General features: G+C 42.9%; 1 protein-coding gene across 1 annotated transcript in view; it reads right to left on the bottom strand.

The window, feature by feature from the left end:
- The window catches only part of Vsig1 (V-set and immunoglobulin domain containing 1), a 197,463-nt gene that overhangs the window by 4,148 nt on the left and 174,943 nt on the right, over positions 1-18,372 (bottom strand). The window contains 4 exon segments of the mRNA XM_038317312.1: positions 2,503-2,622; positions 2,977-3,132; positions 8,623-8,821; positions 15,694-15,801. Of these exon segments, the coding sequence (XP_038173240.1) occupies positions 2,503-2,622; positions 2,977-3,132; positions 8,623-8,821; positions 15,694-15,801 (583 nt within the window).

The raw sequence follows: 18,372 nt of genomic DNA, 5'->3' as shown, positions 1-18,372 counted from the left end.
TATGGTTCCATCTCCCAGTGATCTTTTCTGTGGCTTTTCCTCGTGTTCCTTCGCCATTAACCAATTATCTTTCTACAGCTGCTGCTCTGCTTTTGTTCTCCACCCAGCCTACCAATTTTACAGAAACAAAAGCCTTTGCTGGTACCTTCAAATACCAGCTCAAATAGTACTTGGTCAGCGCAGCTGCTCCAGAGCTGTAACCATAAGTGGTCCTCTTTTGGTGTCTAGCCCTGTGGAGACCTATACTATAGCGTTGAGCCCATAGTCTTTGCTTAGTCCTTTAGCTGAATGGTGAGCTCCTTTCTTCTTAACATCGGTCTCTGCATCACCTTTGATGATCCATGGTAGATATCCAATAGGTGACTTAGGAAGAAGATAAGGACAGAGGGCAAAGAAAGAAAGGAAGCAAAAAGGGAGAGGAGAGGGAAGAAGGAAAGCCAGGAGAGTGCTGGAGATCACTGGAAAGAAGACTCGGGTACTAGTCTTATACAACTGACATCTGCCCTGTGTGTCTATCTCTAGAAGGGCAGGCAACAATTGAGTGAGGAGTAAAGAAAGACAACAGAGAATCATCCCTGTACAGACAGGTCTTAGGAGAAAGGCCAGAGGAAAGAGCTGAAAGTAACGAGAGTGGAGGGCAGATGGCAAGGCTCTAAGTGCTCAAGAGATCCCTAATAGGTGCAGAGAGACATCCCTCGTGAGGGCTTGTCCCAGGATCGACCTAGTGTGTCAGTTTCAAGGCTCTTTAAGTATGAGTCTCAGAGAGCAAGTAAGTGCCTTTCAACAGGAAGACTGAGATTTAGAGGCATTCCAGTTACGCAAGTTAATAACTGGATGACCGTGGGCAAGTCATTTACCTCTCTGAGCTTCCGTGTCCCCTTGGGGAAAATAAGGCTACCAATGCATTCTGCCCTCCATAAATAAGTAGGGTGGTAGGGATGGCCAAGTGAGATGTTGCTCGTGTAGCACCTGGCCAAGTGTATGGGAAACGATTTAATACAAATAGTATCACTAGTACTCATTAGGTATTGTGATTGTAGATAGGGCTGTCTAGTTATTATAGGTAGATTTTTGCCTTTAAACTTTTGGTTTTTATTTCTTATTAGAATGTAGATACTGCATTATGGGTATAAATATGTTTTCCTGGATGGATGTATACATGTAACTTAGATCGTGTCCACGTCCCTGCTACTGTCTCTTGTTCCACTTCCACTCCTCTCCCACTGGTCCCCCTTTCTCTTCCCTAACAGCCCCTTCTACTTTCATGTCTTCTTAAAAATCTAGATCCTGCCTATGAAAGAAAACATGATATTTCTCTTTCTACATCTGGCTTACTTCACTCAACATGGTAAATTCTCATCTCCATTTTCCTGCAAACCATATAATGCTAGTGAACTGGGGTGTCCATCAGGTGACGGCAATCTATGAGTCTGTAACGTGGGTGTTGTAACATGGAAACAAACAAGCTTAGCCAGCTTTCTCTGTGGCATGCTGACTTGAATTCTTTTAGTTATAGACCCAGAAGTGATACAGCTGGTAATTCTATTTTTAGATTTTTGAGGAAGCTTCAGACTGACTTCCATTGTGGTTGCTCTAGTTCACATTCCCACCATCAGCATGTAAGGGTTCCTTTTCCTGCATATCCTTGTTCATGTTTGTTGTTTGAGCTCTTGATGATAGTCATAAGACCGGGGCGGAGGGGAGGGAATGGAAGCTCACCATAACTCTGATAGCATTTCCATGATGGTGAGAAACACTTGAGAATTTTTTTTCATATATTTATTGTCTATCTGTAATTCTTCTGAGACCTGTCTGTAAAAAAACATCTGCTTATTTATTGACTGGATTATTTGTGTTTAGTTCTTTTGCTCCTCGTGTATTCCGAGTGTCAACCCTCTGTTGGCTAAATGGCGGTAGAGGATTTCCTTCCATTCTCTAGGCTGCTTCTTCATTCAGTCTCTTGTTTCCTTGCTGTGCAAAAGCTTTTAAATTTCATGCAAGAACAAGCTCATTTATCATTCCTCACTATTATTTTCTAGTCTACCAAAAACCTGCTCAGAAAGTCCTGCCTGTGCCTTATCTTGGAGGGCTTCCCTGGATTTTCTAGAGGCCGATCTTAATAAGGCGGTCAAGAAGCAGGGAGTCTGTGAGTCATATATTTGAAAAAGATAACTAAGCATCTAGCTGGAATTATCAACTGCAAAAGAAAGAGCATCCCAGACTGCTAGTAATGCTGCTGTTTTTTATTTGTCCAAGAGTAATACCTACTTTCTAATGATTGCAGGATGCTTAAAGAAACTACCCGGTGAAGAATTTAGGGAACATATTACTATGTAGAAATGAGAGATCTGGATGGCCATTCATTATCAACTTACCAATAAAGCACAGAAATCTCCAGAGAGGCAAGAAGGACTAAGGAGAGATCTTAATTAATCTGTTCGATGGGTAGGCCCAGACTACTTAACTGAAGGATAAAGTATGAAAGCCATAGAGCCAACTCACGTGAAGAGGTCAAGTCAATTTCACAGGAACTATTGCCGAGACTGTTGATGGCAGTACACTGATAATAACCTTGCTTAAAATTTGTCAGATTTCCGATAACCAAAACTCCAGTGGCCGAGTCTGTCAAAACAAGAACACGGAATTTTTAAGATCTCGTCATGTTAGTGTAGGCTATTTAATGCCTGCCCACTTTCTCACAGCGGCCTCTCGAAAGGAATAAGCCCCACCTAGGTCTCTCGCGATGCTCTACAAGCAGCCCAGCAAAGGCCCTCCACATTCACCACCTCTCAGCCGAATTCTAGACTCCGAGAAACAAACACACCACAGTCCTCATGTCAGCAGGCAGGTATGTTAAGCATACGTCTGCTCCATACACACACATGCACACACCGACATCAAGGGAAGAAACATTTGAGGACCTCAGGCAAGCATCGAGGAGCACATCCAGCGGAAGTTAGGAAAGGCGATACTCACTGAAGCTTTCCTTTACTGGCACAATGGTGTTTCCCTCAATCTTATACCAGTAATACACAGGGGACGGTGTTCCAACAGCAGAAAGGCAAGACAAGGAGATCGGGTGGCCGGCTTCTGGTCTTCCTTGGATAGTACAAAAGGGCTTGGAAGGTTTGACTGTAAGACAAGGACAAACTGTGAGCTTCCTGTAAGAAAATGACAGTTCTGTGACACTGGCAGCCACTTTCTCACTTTCATTGTACAGATTATATGGGTATTTGTTTATTCAGTTTATTCTTAGAAACCTTGCTCTGGGCAGTTTTCTGGTTGTACCACCAGATGGGAGCAGAGCACTTCAGCTGCAGGGACCAGCTAGTCAGGAGGCCATTAAGATTCAAATAGTGTCTCTTCTGTCTGCCTTGTCCCCTGATTTATAACCATGCATTTCCTCATTGGATCCTAAAATATGCCTTTATTAAAACAGCCGAATGTAACCAAACTCTGAGTAGAAACATAGCTTGTGCTTTAAAAGCCATCTTAAATGAAAACAGAGCCTTTAAATACTTGGAGATAAACCTTTCTAGAAATTCCTTTAAAAATATTCCACTAATACTTCCTTTTTTTTCTATTCCTTTGTGATGCTAAGGCAGTTTTTCATTTATTCATCTATAGGTGACCCAAACTCACTGGAAGGCTTGAATTTGCCCGAGTCCTCCTCAGCAGAGGAGCCCACTTTGCATCGATGCTATATGATGTTACAGTCTCGATTTTTCTGCCACTTGGCAAGCATTTGGCTAGGTGCCGTCTGTCTATCCAGTACTGGACTAGGCACTGCCAGTTCAACAGCAACTCTGTCACTTCCTAAGTGGAGCTAACGGTGGCGAGAGATGAAATAACAGAACACTGGGGCTCGCAGTAGGGAGGGCTCTGTATTACACGTTTTGCACGGGGAGCAGGGAGACCATGGAAGGAGTTTGAGAAAGGTAGTGATGATGCTCTTTCTAGTACTTCCCATGCAGCTCTCTCTGATACTGAGGGTCCCTGGACCAAGGGAAAGGTGATTCAAGAGGTATTAAGAAAATAGAGTCACAGAAGCTAGTGACCGGATAGCTACCGAGAATGACGAGGAAAGTAAGGATCTATGCTGATTCCCAGGCTTCGGATTCTGTATCCATGATCCTGCCACCATCCAAGAGAAAGAATCCAGGGAGAAGAACAAGTTTTAGAGGATGGGATAAGGAGGAAGGAGGGATGCTGGGGGCCGTTTTTCAGCTGTTTATGAAACACCTGGACAGAGACCTGGATGAAGGAGAAGCTCTCTAGGTAACTGTGAATCACAATCTCACTTTATGCCACTTAGTCTGTCCCTCATAACACACACGGGTGATGACTGTAAGTTCTGGATGTACTTTCCAATGAACAGCCATCCTTTGGTTTTCTGTTCCTCTGGTTAGTTGGTTGGTTGGTTGCTGGGTTTGAACTTGAATCTGGCTTCTACCTTTCAAGTACTAGAATTACAGGCACATGATACCGCACCCAGCTCTTCTTCCTTATCTTAAATTGGATTATAAAATCCATCCCTCTAGCGGCTAATTTATGAAATTTATAATTTAAATGCTTCAGACTACCCTTTGGTTCTCCTGGGACACGTGTGCACAGATCTGGATCCACACAGAACCCGAGCTATGCAACTCTACCCTATAGGTATTTGGACAAGTTACGTAACTGAACTAAGCCTCAAGTTGTCTAGTTTATAAAATATGTATAAGAAATGATCTAACCTCTGGCCAGCCCAAAGTAAATACCATAAACAGGGTGTTGCACATGGAATTGCTGTTGGCTATGGACTGGACTAATTTTTGATACTGAAATCAATCTCCTACCAGCTTCTGCTCTGATAAGCCATCTCAGACTCAAACCCTTGTATGCATGAAGAAGACAGGTATAAGCACAAAAAAATGCTCCACTATCCTTTGAAAACTGGTGTCTTTTGAGTTAGAGGATTTTTCTATTTAGATTTCAATACTCTCCCTATCAATGGCTTTCTGAGATGGGAAAAACTTGATTCACCTACCTTAAACTAGGCCATTTAACTATACCATTCAACTAAGATTAGGCTTAGTGTCTTTACAAAATGGTCTGACTGCTACAGCCCCTGTATAAGAACAGAACAATCTGAACAAAAAAAAAATGTGGGCATTTACACATTAAAAGTCAGGCACCAGGACTAAATTATACATAGCAAACTAGAATAACTAGCACTCATTCACTGAGGCTAGATTCAAATCGAGATTAGGCTTCTTCTTGTTCTTTTTCTCCTTCTATCTCTCCTTTTTTATTATTAACAAAACACTAGGTGACTCATTTTGAGACAAGCTGCAAATCTATATATCTTCTAAAGCTACTGAATCCGAATTGAGCTGACATTTCATCCAGCTAAAGTACCCCCAAAGAGCTACTATGTTTTACTGGCAAAGCCATCGATCTACCCTTTGGCTGTATTGCTTTCATCAGGATTTGGGTGGAAGGAAAAGGCTCATCCCAGAAGACAGATGAAAATGCTTCAGTGTGTTCACAAAGCTCCTCTAAATTAATAATTTTTATGTGCCAAACTGCAGAATGGAGATGGTGCTCATTCCAAATGTACACATAATAATTATTCAGAGTCGAGCTGGGTGTTTTGCAGAGATTGATTTTTAGAGGGTTGTCACGACTAATGGAGATCTCTTAAATGAATGGCCATCCACACCACCTGCTTCTCGGCCCCCGGCTGCTTTCTTCACCTAAACTGTACACCCTGCCACTTCAGCCTCTGCTCTACCTGACATGCTCTTGGGCTTCCTTCCTCAGCCAGCACAAGTCTCTTTCCCTGATAAGCCTTCTCTAGTTCCCCTTCTGTAGCTCTATCTGAGCCTTCACAGCTCTCCTCCCACTGAAAGTGTTCGTGCGATCTGTCTCTTTCACCAGATTGGGTTTTTGGAGGGCTGGGCCCTATCTTTTACATCTTACTATTTCCATTGCTTAGAACAGTAACTGAAGCATGTTCTCAGACTTTGATTAAGGAGCGCATGAATGCAAAGCAAATACACGGGATTGATTGATAGCCATGCTCGGTGAGAAATGTCTCAAGGATACATGGCTATATTATGCCCACGTTCATAGCTGCTTACCTATAAAAATATATACATCATGGGTAGAGTATAACATTTTGCGTAGCATACACATTGGTGTGGCATAGCATTTAGAAAGGAGACCAAGAAAGGGTACTATCAGGTGATGAGAAGAGATGGAATGCAGGCAAAAGGACACATGAATCATAAAAGAGAATATAAAGCTAATTGGTTTTCTAGTTTCATCTGACTCATAGATGTTTTTTGTTTTTATAATGCGTAAGTTCATAAAAATGTAACTTTGAAAGGGGAAAGGCCTAAGCAAAGCTCCATGACTTCAGCATGACCATTCTAACTTTTCGTAAGATCATTAGGTTGGGTTGAGCTTGGGCCTGGGTAAGTGCTTGAGTGGCTACCATAATCCAGCTGTGGGGCATTTTTATTTGTGACTTCATTACAATAAACAGATTCTTTTAATGTAGTGCCATGAAGAACCATCCTCAGTGGTGTATCAGTTAACTCTCCCTATAACTGCCCCCCCCCCCGACCCACCCATCTCTGCTTGTCCCAGGCCCAATCAGGGTGTTCATGTGCAATGGGACTTGAGAATTGTGAACAGACTGGAATTTTAGAGAGAATTTACTATCACTAATTTCTGGAAACTTGAAACTCATAGGAAAACTTTGTTCTTTTCTGAATTAATAAAAATGGAATTTTTGAGTATATCTGTGGAAGGAAATCCATAGATTGTTCAGTATCTTTATTTTATGGTTTCTGACTGCTTGAAGAAATATCATGACAAACTCATGGCAAGACTTATCTGACCCAAAGACTCAAAGGGAACAACAACAACAACAACAAAAAAAAACTAGCTTAAGATATCTTTGGCTTGTGGAAATTCACTGGGAATCCTCTGAACTTCAAATTCAAGAATATTAACCTTCTTGTCTAGCTTATCTCAGGGCTATTTCCAAGCCTTTTCTTGAAAATTGCTTCTGCTCAGATCACCCCAGAGACACAGAGGCAACAGAAAATCATTAGACGATTAATCCCTCAAATTACTTGAACATTAAAAGGCTCTTTAATCCCCAGCACCTAATTGGATTCTCATAATAAATCAGTAAAGAAGACAGACTTAAAATCTATCTTACAGTGGCCAGAGAATAGTGGACTGTATTGTATGAGGTCACCAGGAACAGAAAAAGGTCTAGAACCTAAGTTTACTGATTTTCCGTCTCGTGGTTTTTGGCATTCTTACCACAGTTTCCCCCCATATGACTGATCTTATTAACTATCACACAAATTGTCCTAGGAATGGGTTCATCTATTCCTACGCTTCAATGCCAAGCACAGGGCTCAGCACAATAAAATACAACTGAGTTGAGAAAACCCTCTCTTAAACATTAGCTCTGATATAACATTTCCCTCTTACTTAGGAGGGTAAATACAATGACAGACCTCACAGTAAGCATCAATTGGTGCCTTTTAGAATCACATAGGTAGCAAGACAACTGTAGATAGTTCTCATAGATGTGTATCTTGCTGTCATTTGTTGCTTCTATCTAGTCACTGACTTGGCCTACTGCTTCCTTTCCAATGATTCCTATGCTCAAGCAGACAGGAGCAATGATTAGGCCAGCTCCATTCGGGCTACTGGTAAGGGCTTCAAGCCCTTTCCCCTCCCTTTAATACTTGCTACTTTAGAGTCTATAAATAGGTACTTAGCCCCTGCTGTGTTCTCTGGAGTTTGAAGGATCCCCAGAAATCAAACAAACTGAGTATTCCTCATGGGCAGAAGCCTGTCTCCATCACTACCAACCTTTTATTTCCTTTCACAAAGTAGGGACACCATAAATCCTGAATAAATAAACTCTTCCAAGTCTAGTTTAAGAGTAAATGTGACTTGTCCAATATCATATAATAAATATGTTTATCATAACTTAATTCTTAATAATGCCTTAACAAGTAACATTTTCCAAATATCATTAGCATTTTTAAAAAGTGAGCACCCCCCAGATCAAAAATCAAATTAAATAGTTACATAGCAAGCTCAAGGCTAGCTAGAGCTAGCTATAGTTTCATGAGACTCTGCCTCACAACAAAACAAAATATAATAAAAAATAAATATAAACAAAGTGGATTCTTCTGCCTTTGAAAGAATGAGTTCTTGATAAGAATAGTGGTTGGCTTGGGAAAGGGAATAAATAGGTTGGCAACTGTTTCTTGTAATTAAGTGTGGCTTTAAGTTCCTCCTGGAAGAGCTCATTAGCAATCATTTGGTGGGACAATGTTTGTCTCATTGTATCCTTTCAAGCTAGGGATGCTACTGTTTCTGTACATTTTATGGTAATTGTTAGGTATCACTATACAGATTAAGTTGGACAACTCTCTACTAATAAGATAAATCTTAAATTAATGAAATGGTCTCTGGAAGTGAAAGGAGCAGGGAGAATATTTAGCCCCAGGGACATAACTGACACCATACCCCAGTGCTTTGACTCATTCGCTGTCTTTAGTTGCTTCAAGAAAACAAAAGACATGAAAAGAATGCCCATACCTAACACACTGACAGCAAGAATGCCTTGGTTTTTGCCGTCAAAATCTGGAGGATTGTTGACATCACAGATGTAAACTCCACTGTCCGCTGGTTGCATATGCAATATGGTGATCGATGCATTCCCTGGATTAGCAGACCCTATAATTCGATCCTTGAATTGCCCAATAGCAGAAGCTTGTCCACCTTCATAGTAGTAAATCTAGTGTAGAAAAATAGTAAAACTGAGAACCTGAGAGTATCCAGGATGAGGAGAAGTTTCCAGAAAGTCCCTTCTATCTGCGGTCCCTGTAGCCAAGATTTCTCAATTTGGTGGGACATTTAACTTTCTGACTGCTGATGTCATTACCTCATTTGCCTCCAACAGCTCTGTGATGTCACTAGATCAGAGACTAGGAAGCCTATTTTACAGAAAAAGAGACAATTGGAGTTCAGAGGATTTAACTTCTAACCTTTGGCTAGGAAAGCAAGCATTCACTTGCTTAGTCTACCTGGTAGAAACTCACCGGTACATGAGATAGATCTCAAGAGGTATTTCCACTTTATGAACTTCTGATTTGAGTTTACCTTGCCCACTGAGACTGTTCTCCCTAAAAGCTCAAATGTTCTTGTTTCTTTCATGCATACATATCTCTCAGATTGTGCACTTGGATACATTCTGTTTGTTAGAAGTAAAATACTTCAGGGCAGACTATTCCGTGAGAAATCAACTGGTCTCACTGTAGTTGTGGTAGGATAAAACCAGGTAAATGAGCAAAAGGCCTACAGTGCGCTTGGTCCATGTTACCTGCTATCTTTTTCTCAAATAGCAGAGCTAAGAACTTCAGGTGACACATCTGAAGGCCCAGGATTCACTTGTTGCTGCTGTTGTTATCTTTACAATGTACTGAACTTGGGCCAAGGAGGGACAAAAACCTGTAGTCTCAGTCTCTTGGGAGGCTGAAAAGCATGGCCACCATGATTTTGAAGACCACCTAAGTTATATAGCAAGACTGTCTTTATAAACACTCTCATGAATGCTCAAGCAAGACCAAATCCTCCGTGGAGGGGAAAGGTGGGCATGAAGTCCACTCCTAGTGGAGGAGTAATCGGCAACTGATAGCTGCCGAGAGAGAAAGAGCCAGTTTAAGGAGTGTTGTCCCTGATAAGTCAACCACCCTCCAATGGAAGGCCACCCATGCAAGAATTATATAGGCAGTGCAGGTTGGATTTGGATGGGTAGCAAAAGAGAAGACACAAATCGGGTGGGTAGGGAAGGGGGTGGATCTGGGAAAAATGTACAGAGGGCGAATATGCTCAAAACACATTGTATAAAGAAAATGCTGCAAGGAAGTTAGTGACTGCAGAAAGAGGGAGAATCAGTATTCCCCAGGGATGAGCCCCCTAATTGGTTATTCAGTACCAAGTGGCCAGCTCTAAAAATATATACATATGGACAACACTATATAGACCCAGCGGGTTGTATTTATATATTTACTCATATATATGCAATAATAATAATTAAAGAAAAACACAAGAATTTGAGAGGGACCAAGGGGGAAGGGAAGATAAGGGAGAAGAAGACAAGAAATGGAGGAAAGAAATGATTTAATACAGTACACATATAAAAAATTTAAAAACAATAAAGATACTATTATTTAGCAACATTGTTAAAAAATAAATTTTACAATAAAATAATTGATTAAAGAAAGATCTGAATTCTACTTACATTTACATTAAATTGCATGGCTCTTAGGGATTAATGGCAACCATGGGATAAGAGCGACATGGTTGAGAGAAGTCTGAACTAAGTGTCACAAGAGCTAGGCTTTCCCCACGGCTCTGCCTGCGATGTGATGCAGTCACATGAGGTATTCCCTAGTTATGTCGCCATAGCAACTTGCTGAGTGATAAGAGGCAAAAATAGCTAATCTCTCTAACCTTTTAGTTTCCACGTGTGCACAAGGAGCTAGAACCAAGTAGGACAGTGATTTTCAGTGACGTCCACAGGAAAACCTACTCATTTTAATATACACAAGCGAAGCACGCGGAGCATAGCAAATATGTAACTTCATGGACATTGTTGCTTGGGTGACACTAAAGTCTTTGGATTTGAAAAGTCTCAGTCACTATAGAAAGGATTAACTGAAAAATAGTTCTGGGGATCCACGAGTATGACAGCAATTATGAGGCTGGGGCATGAGTGGCTGCACCTTGGGAATCACTAGGTGAGGTAAGAGGATCTGAGTTCCCTTCCCAATACGCACATTCTGTGTACACAGTTGGCGAAACTAATATAAACGTGTGTCATTTCGCAATTGGTGCCTATGTCCCGTAAATTGGGATTGCTGTAGCCTAATGAGACAAGTTATTTCATAAAATCTTCTAGATGGCTCTTCCGGTCATTTACTTCATTAGCCTGACTTTAAACAAGAAACTGAAGCCAGGGGAGGATTTAAAAAAATGTTATAAAAGTAAGTTAAGGGATGGGTGTGACGCTGAATGGTAGAGCGCTTGCCTAGCACGGATGGTGTCTTATGTTCCACCCTCAGTGGGGGGAAAAAGGGTGAAACACAAAAGCAAAACAAATTTAAGCAGAAGTAGAACCAGTTCCCCTAATTCCTTGCCCAGGGCTCTTTACCCAATCTATTAAAAAAGAGAAGACAGTCAGAAAAACCAAAAGAAGATATTATCTAGTGCACTTCAAACCTCTTCCCCTTTACACAGAAAGGCAATACATGCTAAAGCAAGACCAACAAGCAGAATTTTGAGGGAAAATTTTAAAAAAAATGAGCATAATTAAAGTGAAAGGAACTTATTCTCTCCTTTGTCTCCTCTACCATTCTTTCCTGCCCTAAACACAGCATCCTATACTTCGTTTATTCATGCCTCCGGAACTGAAACCCTGACGACGTGCATTTTACTGAGAACCCAGAAAGCTACGATTAACTCAAGGTACTCAAATGAGACAGGGATAGATTTAACTCATCAAAGGACTGTGCTACCCCGCCAGGCAACACTAAATCTATTTACTTCTTAAACAGCACAAGGTCCTGTGGTCGCTTACCTGGAACACAGCCTGCTGCCATCAAGACAGCCCTTCCTAACCTAAGCCTCTGACCACTTCCTCTGCTCCCAAGAGGAGGCAGGCCAGGCCTGCTTTGTGACATTTGATGATGTCACAGTGAGATACAGCATCAGTCCTGCCACAGGAAGTCCTAGAGGAGCTAGGTGAAGGGACCTTGATTATGTAGAAATGAAGGTTCCACAATACTTTAAAGGCAAGGACTAGGACACAGAAGGGTGCCACAAAGACCAGGCAGGGTGGCATAGGCCTAGGTCTCAGATGTGCACCTTACCCATGAAAGCCACCCCCCCTCATCCCTGCTATCATGCTCCTTATACTGTAGTCTAATCAATATTTCCCTCACAGATGATAGAAACTACAGGGATGCGACAGGAGATCTAAAAAGTAAAGGCCTTGAGTTTAGGCCGCTCGTCTGGGAAGGGAAGTTCCAAGCACTAGATAGCCCAATGTACAGAAGGGGCATTCTGCTTGGGCGAGTCTGCCCTGTTAACTCTGTCCTTGGGAAGAAAGCAATGTTTTCTCCAAACTGCTTATCTAGTCACTCTGGAAGGGCTACAAGTTGGTTTCACTTTCCACAAAGAGGAATACTGAAAAGATCAAAGCTAAGTTAAAAAAAAAAAGTTAAAGCTGAACAATGGCCAAGGCACGGCCCATGCCACTAGGTAGCTGACATCCTTTGCAAAGAAAAAGGTTTATCAGTTTGGAGATCAGAGCTACTGAGGCCAAGGAAAAGCCTCCTGTGTTCAACAGGCCGCATCCTTGCAAGGAGGAGAGGAGGCCGGCTTTAAGAAAATCCATCCCCATGTTTCCTAAAGTAGTACTTGTTAAAAATTCTACCCATCACTGCCTGTGCCCATGTTCATGACAGAGTCCTGCTTTATCTCAATGTCTCCTCTTCCTGCCCTCTTTGCCACACTGGTGGCTGGTGGGTAGAGTCACAGAAGCCTGTCAGTGTCTAGATCCTCTTTGAGATCACTTAGTTCATGTCACTAAGGTTCAGGAGCCTTCAAGAGCCTGCTGGATAGTGGACATATGAGACAAAGGTGGCATAGGGTCTAGAAGTAGTAGGCGGCTTATGAAGGCCAGAGGGGACCATGGTATATGGAGGAGAGGGCATACCCTGGAGAAACAAATTGCTGACCTAGCCAATCATAATATATCTGCTGGCCAAACCAGGCCCCGAGCCCCCAGTTTGCAAATTCAAATTCATTCTCATCTACTACAGAGGACACTGAGGCCCTGATAGAGAAAATGATTCTTCCCAAGGTCACAGAGCCAATTCATAAGTCAAACCTGGAGCCTAAGTCTCACCGTTCCTACTGTGAGCATGAAGTAGCACTCTCAGTTCTGCCCGAGACAAGGCTGATGATTTACCTTCCCTTTGGGGCTGTTCCACTGCCTGCGGCTATCTCCCTTTCCTCCCTCCGGCCCCTTTGGTGCCGTTTCCTGGTCTGCTGCTTCTAATACTGAACAGTTTGGCCACGCGATGCACTCCGCATTCTCCAGCTGTGCCGCAGGCTGCTCAGTATCTTTACACAGCCCATCATGCCAAGTTCCTAGTCACACAAGGCTGCACAGCTGGCAGCCAGTTGTTTCCTCCAGTTCGCAGCCCCACTCCCACACAAGAAGCTTGGGGTATGAGCAGAAAGGCCTGCTTGAAAGGACCCCATCTGCTTTCCATTGGAGTCAGAGTGGGCTTTACTAACTGCCATTAGCTTCCAAAGCTGCTTTCCAGGTTCCTTTGGAGATATGGAAGCCTGGGCGTCCATAGCGAAACCACACATTCTTTCCTTTTCCTCCCTTTCCAGCTCCCTGCTTTCCGGCCTTGCTCCTAAAGCAGCTAGGCACGGGTGGGAAAGCGGCAGAGGGTTCAGGCCCAGAATGTTGTCTGGCCTGTACTACTAAGGCTAGGATAGTAGAGAATAGAAATGGGATACTGCAGGAAAGACTCTCTTGTCCCATTTCACCAGCTCGTTATTGCTTGAGCCATCCACCATTTGAGGGACTGCTTTGCATAATTTTTGGTTGAACTAATGGGCGATCCCTGACTAGGGGCACTTCTTCAACAGAAATGAAATAAACTCCAGAGCAGATAAACACCAGTGAGAAGAGATGGAAGCCTTGTAGTGGTCTTCCCTGACAGCCACAGTAGCATTTGGGACGATTTGCTGCATGGCTTTGCTGCATGGCTTTGCTGCATGTGTTGCAGAACATTTAGTAGCTCCAAGCCATCACCCACCAAATGTCACTAGGGGCTGGAGGTTCTAAAACAATAAAATTAATGCCCTCTCTATTATTAAATTTTCCTGAAGTGATGGAACACACACACACACACACACACACACACACACACACACACCAGGATTACAGAACCATTTGAAATGATGTAACCTACAGGGAAAAAAGGTTTTAAAATGTAAGAAGCCAGAAAATATGAAGACAATAGATTTAGGGGAAGGAGTGAGATGTCCAAGTTGTAGACATGTTGTAGATATGAGGATGGTGAAGAACTTCTTCTATTGCGAGGACTCTAGGGGAGCATTGTCTAATGAACCCACGCTAAGCAGGGCCAGTGTGCATTTTGTTCATGTCTAATTGTCGTCTCTAGTTCTAGCATAACAAGCTAGCCTGGAAAGGGAAGAATCTATGGCCAGAGGGGTACCAGATCTCCCCAAACTTCCTTGTTAGCCTGTTTGTGCCAGGTGAGTTTCCAGAGAGTAACCCCTGGGGGATGCTGTGAAGCTGTCCGTATTTCTGAACACAGGACATTTCTGAAGGGAGGACCAAATGGATACTCTCTGGGTTCAGGATCAGAGAACTTGTGGCAAGAGCAGTTTCCATGCACCAAAGGGACTTCCCTAGAGAGGACATTCAATGAGACACAGAATCTGGCCCTGGGTACTGAGAAATTTTAGGCCCTGGAGTCAATTGCTATTTAATGCAATGACTTTGAGGAGGAGGAGATAGACATGTGGCAAAAGCTGGCCACCAGCCTGACCAGAGTAGCTCTAGGGCCTGAACCTTTTTTTGTTTTTTCAAGACGGGGTTTCTCTGTGTAGCTTTGGAGCCTGTCCTGGCACTTGCTCTATAAACCAGGCTGGCCTCGAGTTCACAGAACTCCGCTAGCCTCTACCTCCCAAGTGCTGGGATTAAAGTCATGCACCATTACCACCACCCTGAATCTTTTGGAAGAGGATTAAAAGAGTTCTCTCTGAAGGGACACCTGGCTCAGCCTAGATGTAGTGGCGAGGGCCTTGGTCCTGCCTCAAAGCCACGTGCTAGACTTTGTTGACTCCGCATGGGAGGGAAGCTTTACCCTCTCTGAGGAGTGGATGGGGATGAGGAGAGGTGGAGGGAGTGGGAGGAGGGGAAGGAATGAGAACTGGGATTGGTATGTAAAATGAGAAAAGATTGTTTTAAAATAAATAAATTAGTTACTTAATTAAAACATAATAGAGTTCCAGGCATGGGCATGAGAAGGTAAATGCAAAACTTCTCTAGGTTTTATTCTATTTTAAAAAAGTTATTTTTGTGTATGTGTGTGTATCTATGTGGGGTTATGTGCATGGGTGTGGCAAGGTGCCCAAGGAGGCTGGAAGAAATTGTTGGATCTCCTGGGGTTAGAGTTCCTGGCAATCGTGAGCCATCTAACATGGCTGCTGGAAATCACATTTAGGTCTTTTGAATATCAGCAAGCTCTCTTAACTGCGGAGCCATCTCTCAAGCCCATACTTTTCTAGTTTTTATGATACACACCTCTAATTCCAGTACTTAGGAGGCTGAGGCAGGAGGATTCCAAGTTCAAGGCCAGCCTGTATTTCTCTAGCAAGGTCCTGTATCAAAAACCAAACCACAACAAAATAAACTTCCCCAGATTTATACAGGACTTGCACTGATCTGTATTGCTATCAAACGGAAACCCTCCCATCCCACTCCTAAGGCAGGTGCTAGCATCCTAGACTGCAATTAGTGGAGGGGTCTAGTAGTACATCAATGGGTTTTCTTACCTGAGAGGTCCAGCTACATCTTCCCCGAGCGTCTCTTGCATGCGCCACTTTTAGACACTGACTGACTGCCTTTTCCTCCATACCCTCAGTATTGGGGCGCGAGCCATGCTGTGTTTGAGCAGAAACGGGTGGATCTGAGAGCCGAATGCTACATGCTATATTGCTCTATCAACTCAGGAGTTGCATTAAATCACTCAGCGGTCAGTCTAGCAACACTTTACTCTCATAGGTCACAGAATATTATATAAACAGCAGTCTCTATGCTAGATATGTGTTGGGGGACGGTGACTTGAGGGAGCACTTCATGTATCATTGACTGGCCTTGAACTTGCTAGGAAGCCATCAGCAACCTTGAATGTCTGATCCTCCTTCTTCCACCTCTTGAGTCCTAGCATTACAGGCATGTGTGACCATGCCTGGTTTATGTGGTGCTAGGGGATTGAACACAGGGCTTCATGCACACTAGGAAATAATACTACCAACTGAGTTACCTCTACAGCCTAGTGGTTTCTTTTTAGCATCCCCAAATACCCCGCCAGCATTCACTAGAAAAACTTACAACATGTTCTACACACGTCTGAATTCATGAAAGTGAGCAGGGAAGGCACCAGGAGTCAAAGCCAAATTCTATTTTGAAAAATAGTATCTCGACCCAGGATGTCTATGAACTCTTAGCTGAACAAGTTCTGCTCAGGAATGAGAAGTAGCAGTAGAAAAGGGTTTGGGCTCTCCCTCTAGCCATTAGGGATTTGGTAGGGAGAGCAATTGGGGGGTTCAAGGCCAGGAAATCCTTGAAGAGCTGTCATGGCTGAGTTACATAGTTATACTAAGAGTATCTTGTTGGGCTGGTTTTCCTGGTCCCTCTGATATAGCTGGGGCATGGATAATTTTGCAAAATCAAATTTTAATGAATGGTGATATTAATGATAATAGCTCATAGTCACTGAATGCTTGCAGTATAGAAGGCTTCCTAGTGTTTCACAAGAACAATGTGATTCAATTTTTTTTTTCATTAAAGCTGTTAAGATAGATAAGTAGCCCCATTTTTCAGATGGGAAAATCTGAATCTCTAAAAAGTCCAGGGTCATCCAGCCAGCAAATAGGTGGCAGAGTGAGGAGCAGAACTGATATCTATCCAGAAGTTTCTACTGGACCTCCAAACTGATCCCAAAGAAAAGCCCATGTGTGCATGGCAGGAGAGGAGACGAGAGGGAAGAAGGGGGAGAAGAGGAGGGAAGCGAGGAAATCCAGTTATCTTGGGGTAGGGGCTCTAAGAGGGCTTTGATGGGGATGGAGCAGGGAAAGGAGGCTGAAGGAAGATGGGATAACAGGAAGAAAGAGAGCTTGTGCTTCGGCAGGTGTTTCTACCCTCCTTGTCCTCAAGCAGCCCTGATCTTCCCTGTCATCCTCACACAAACATTGTGCCGCTCTCAACCATTTTTCCTTTCATCTAGCAGCTCAGGGGAAAGGACCTCATTTAATCTGGCAAGTAAAGAAAGCAATTCATCAAATACTTGTCAAAAGATTTTTCAAAAGTCCTAAGAGAAGTCCCGAGCTCAAGCCAAACGCACGATAATTGGCTAAGGCTTCATGCCCTGCGTTCTCTCCCGAAGAAAAGTTCAGTGCTAGTCACAATTCTCTCCCAGCTTTTAAGCGGCTAGAGCTCAATCATGAAGTGGCTCTGTAAATTCCAGTATCAGGGGATGCAAAGTGAAGAATCTGCACTCTGGAGCTCAGATTCGCTTTGCCTAGCCTCCAGGAAGTCGAGTACATCTTGCATTGAGTATCAAGCACAAGACATTTCAAAAGATGCTGGGGTCTCTCTAAATTTGGCTACCACTAGAAAAAGACAAGGACAATGTGCTGAAAGGACTACTAAGAAATCAAATTTTGAAAAGATCATGTGATTATTGAAAACAACCTGTGGGCAAAAGCAATTCTCTTTTAGTTGACAAAAGCATGCCGGGTCACTTTGGGTGATGGAAACAGGCAGCATTAGTATTATTTGCTGCTGACGGTCCTGCTGATGGTGATGCTTGCATGGGCTAAGAGTGAGAGGGTTTTCTATTTCAAGTGTTTTCATATGCCTTATCGCCATGAGTATTATCATTCTACTGGATTTGAAAGAGAGGGAGGCATGGAGTGATACCAATATTGTCTAACTGTAACCAATATTAAACAAAACTATTGAATGCTGAACACAGGGCACCACTGAAGGACTCTCCCTGTGGGTGTGTTCTTTGATAAGAAAAAGTTCACAGTCTCAGGTAAAGAAATTAAGTACCAACAAAGAGTCAATGAGCTAAGCAGAAGCTTAGTGGCCAAGATGTGGCCCCTCCGAGCTAATACTTTCCTCTCCCTCCATTCTGCTTTTAGGCCACGTTCCCTATCTTTCTAATAAATAAAGCTCCCTTTTCCCCCAAAACCCAATCCAGGAGCCGCTGATATCCCACCAGACTGGTGCTTGTCTCTTCTCTATTTGGGGTCATGAATCATTTTGAGAACCTGGTAATTGGAGATCTTTTTCTTCAAGAGATGTATAAAGGTACGAATGGTATGTGTGTTTGCATACACATGTGCCCAGATGCACACACCTCTCTGTAATACAATTTTAGCTCTTGGGATAATTTTCAAAAATAATTACTATTCAAAGTCAAATGAAGAAAAATCTAGCGATAG

The sequence above is a fragment of the Arvicola amphibius genome, chromosome X (genome assembly GCF_903992535.2).
Source record: "Arvicola amphibius chromosome X, mArvAmp1.2, whole genome shotgun sequence".
NCBI lineage: Eukaryota > Metazoa > Chordata > Mammalia > Rodentia > Cricetidae > Arvicola > Arvicola amphibius.
The sequence above is the reverse complement of the archived record's forward strand: the minus strand, read 5'-3'. Positions and strand labels throughout refer to the sequence as shown.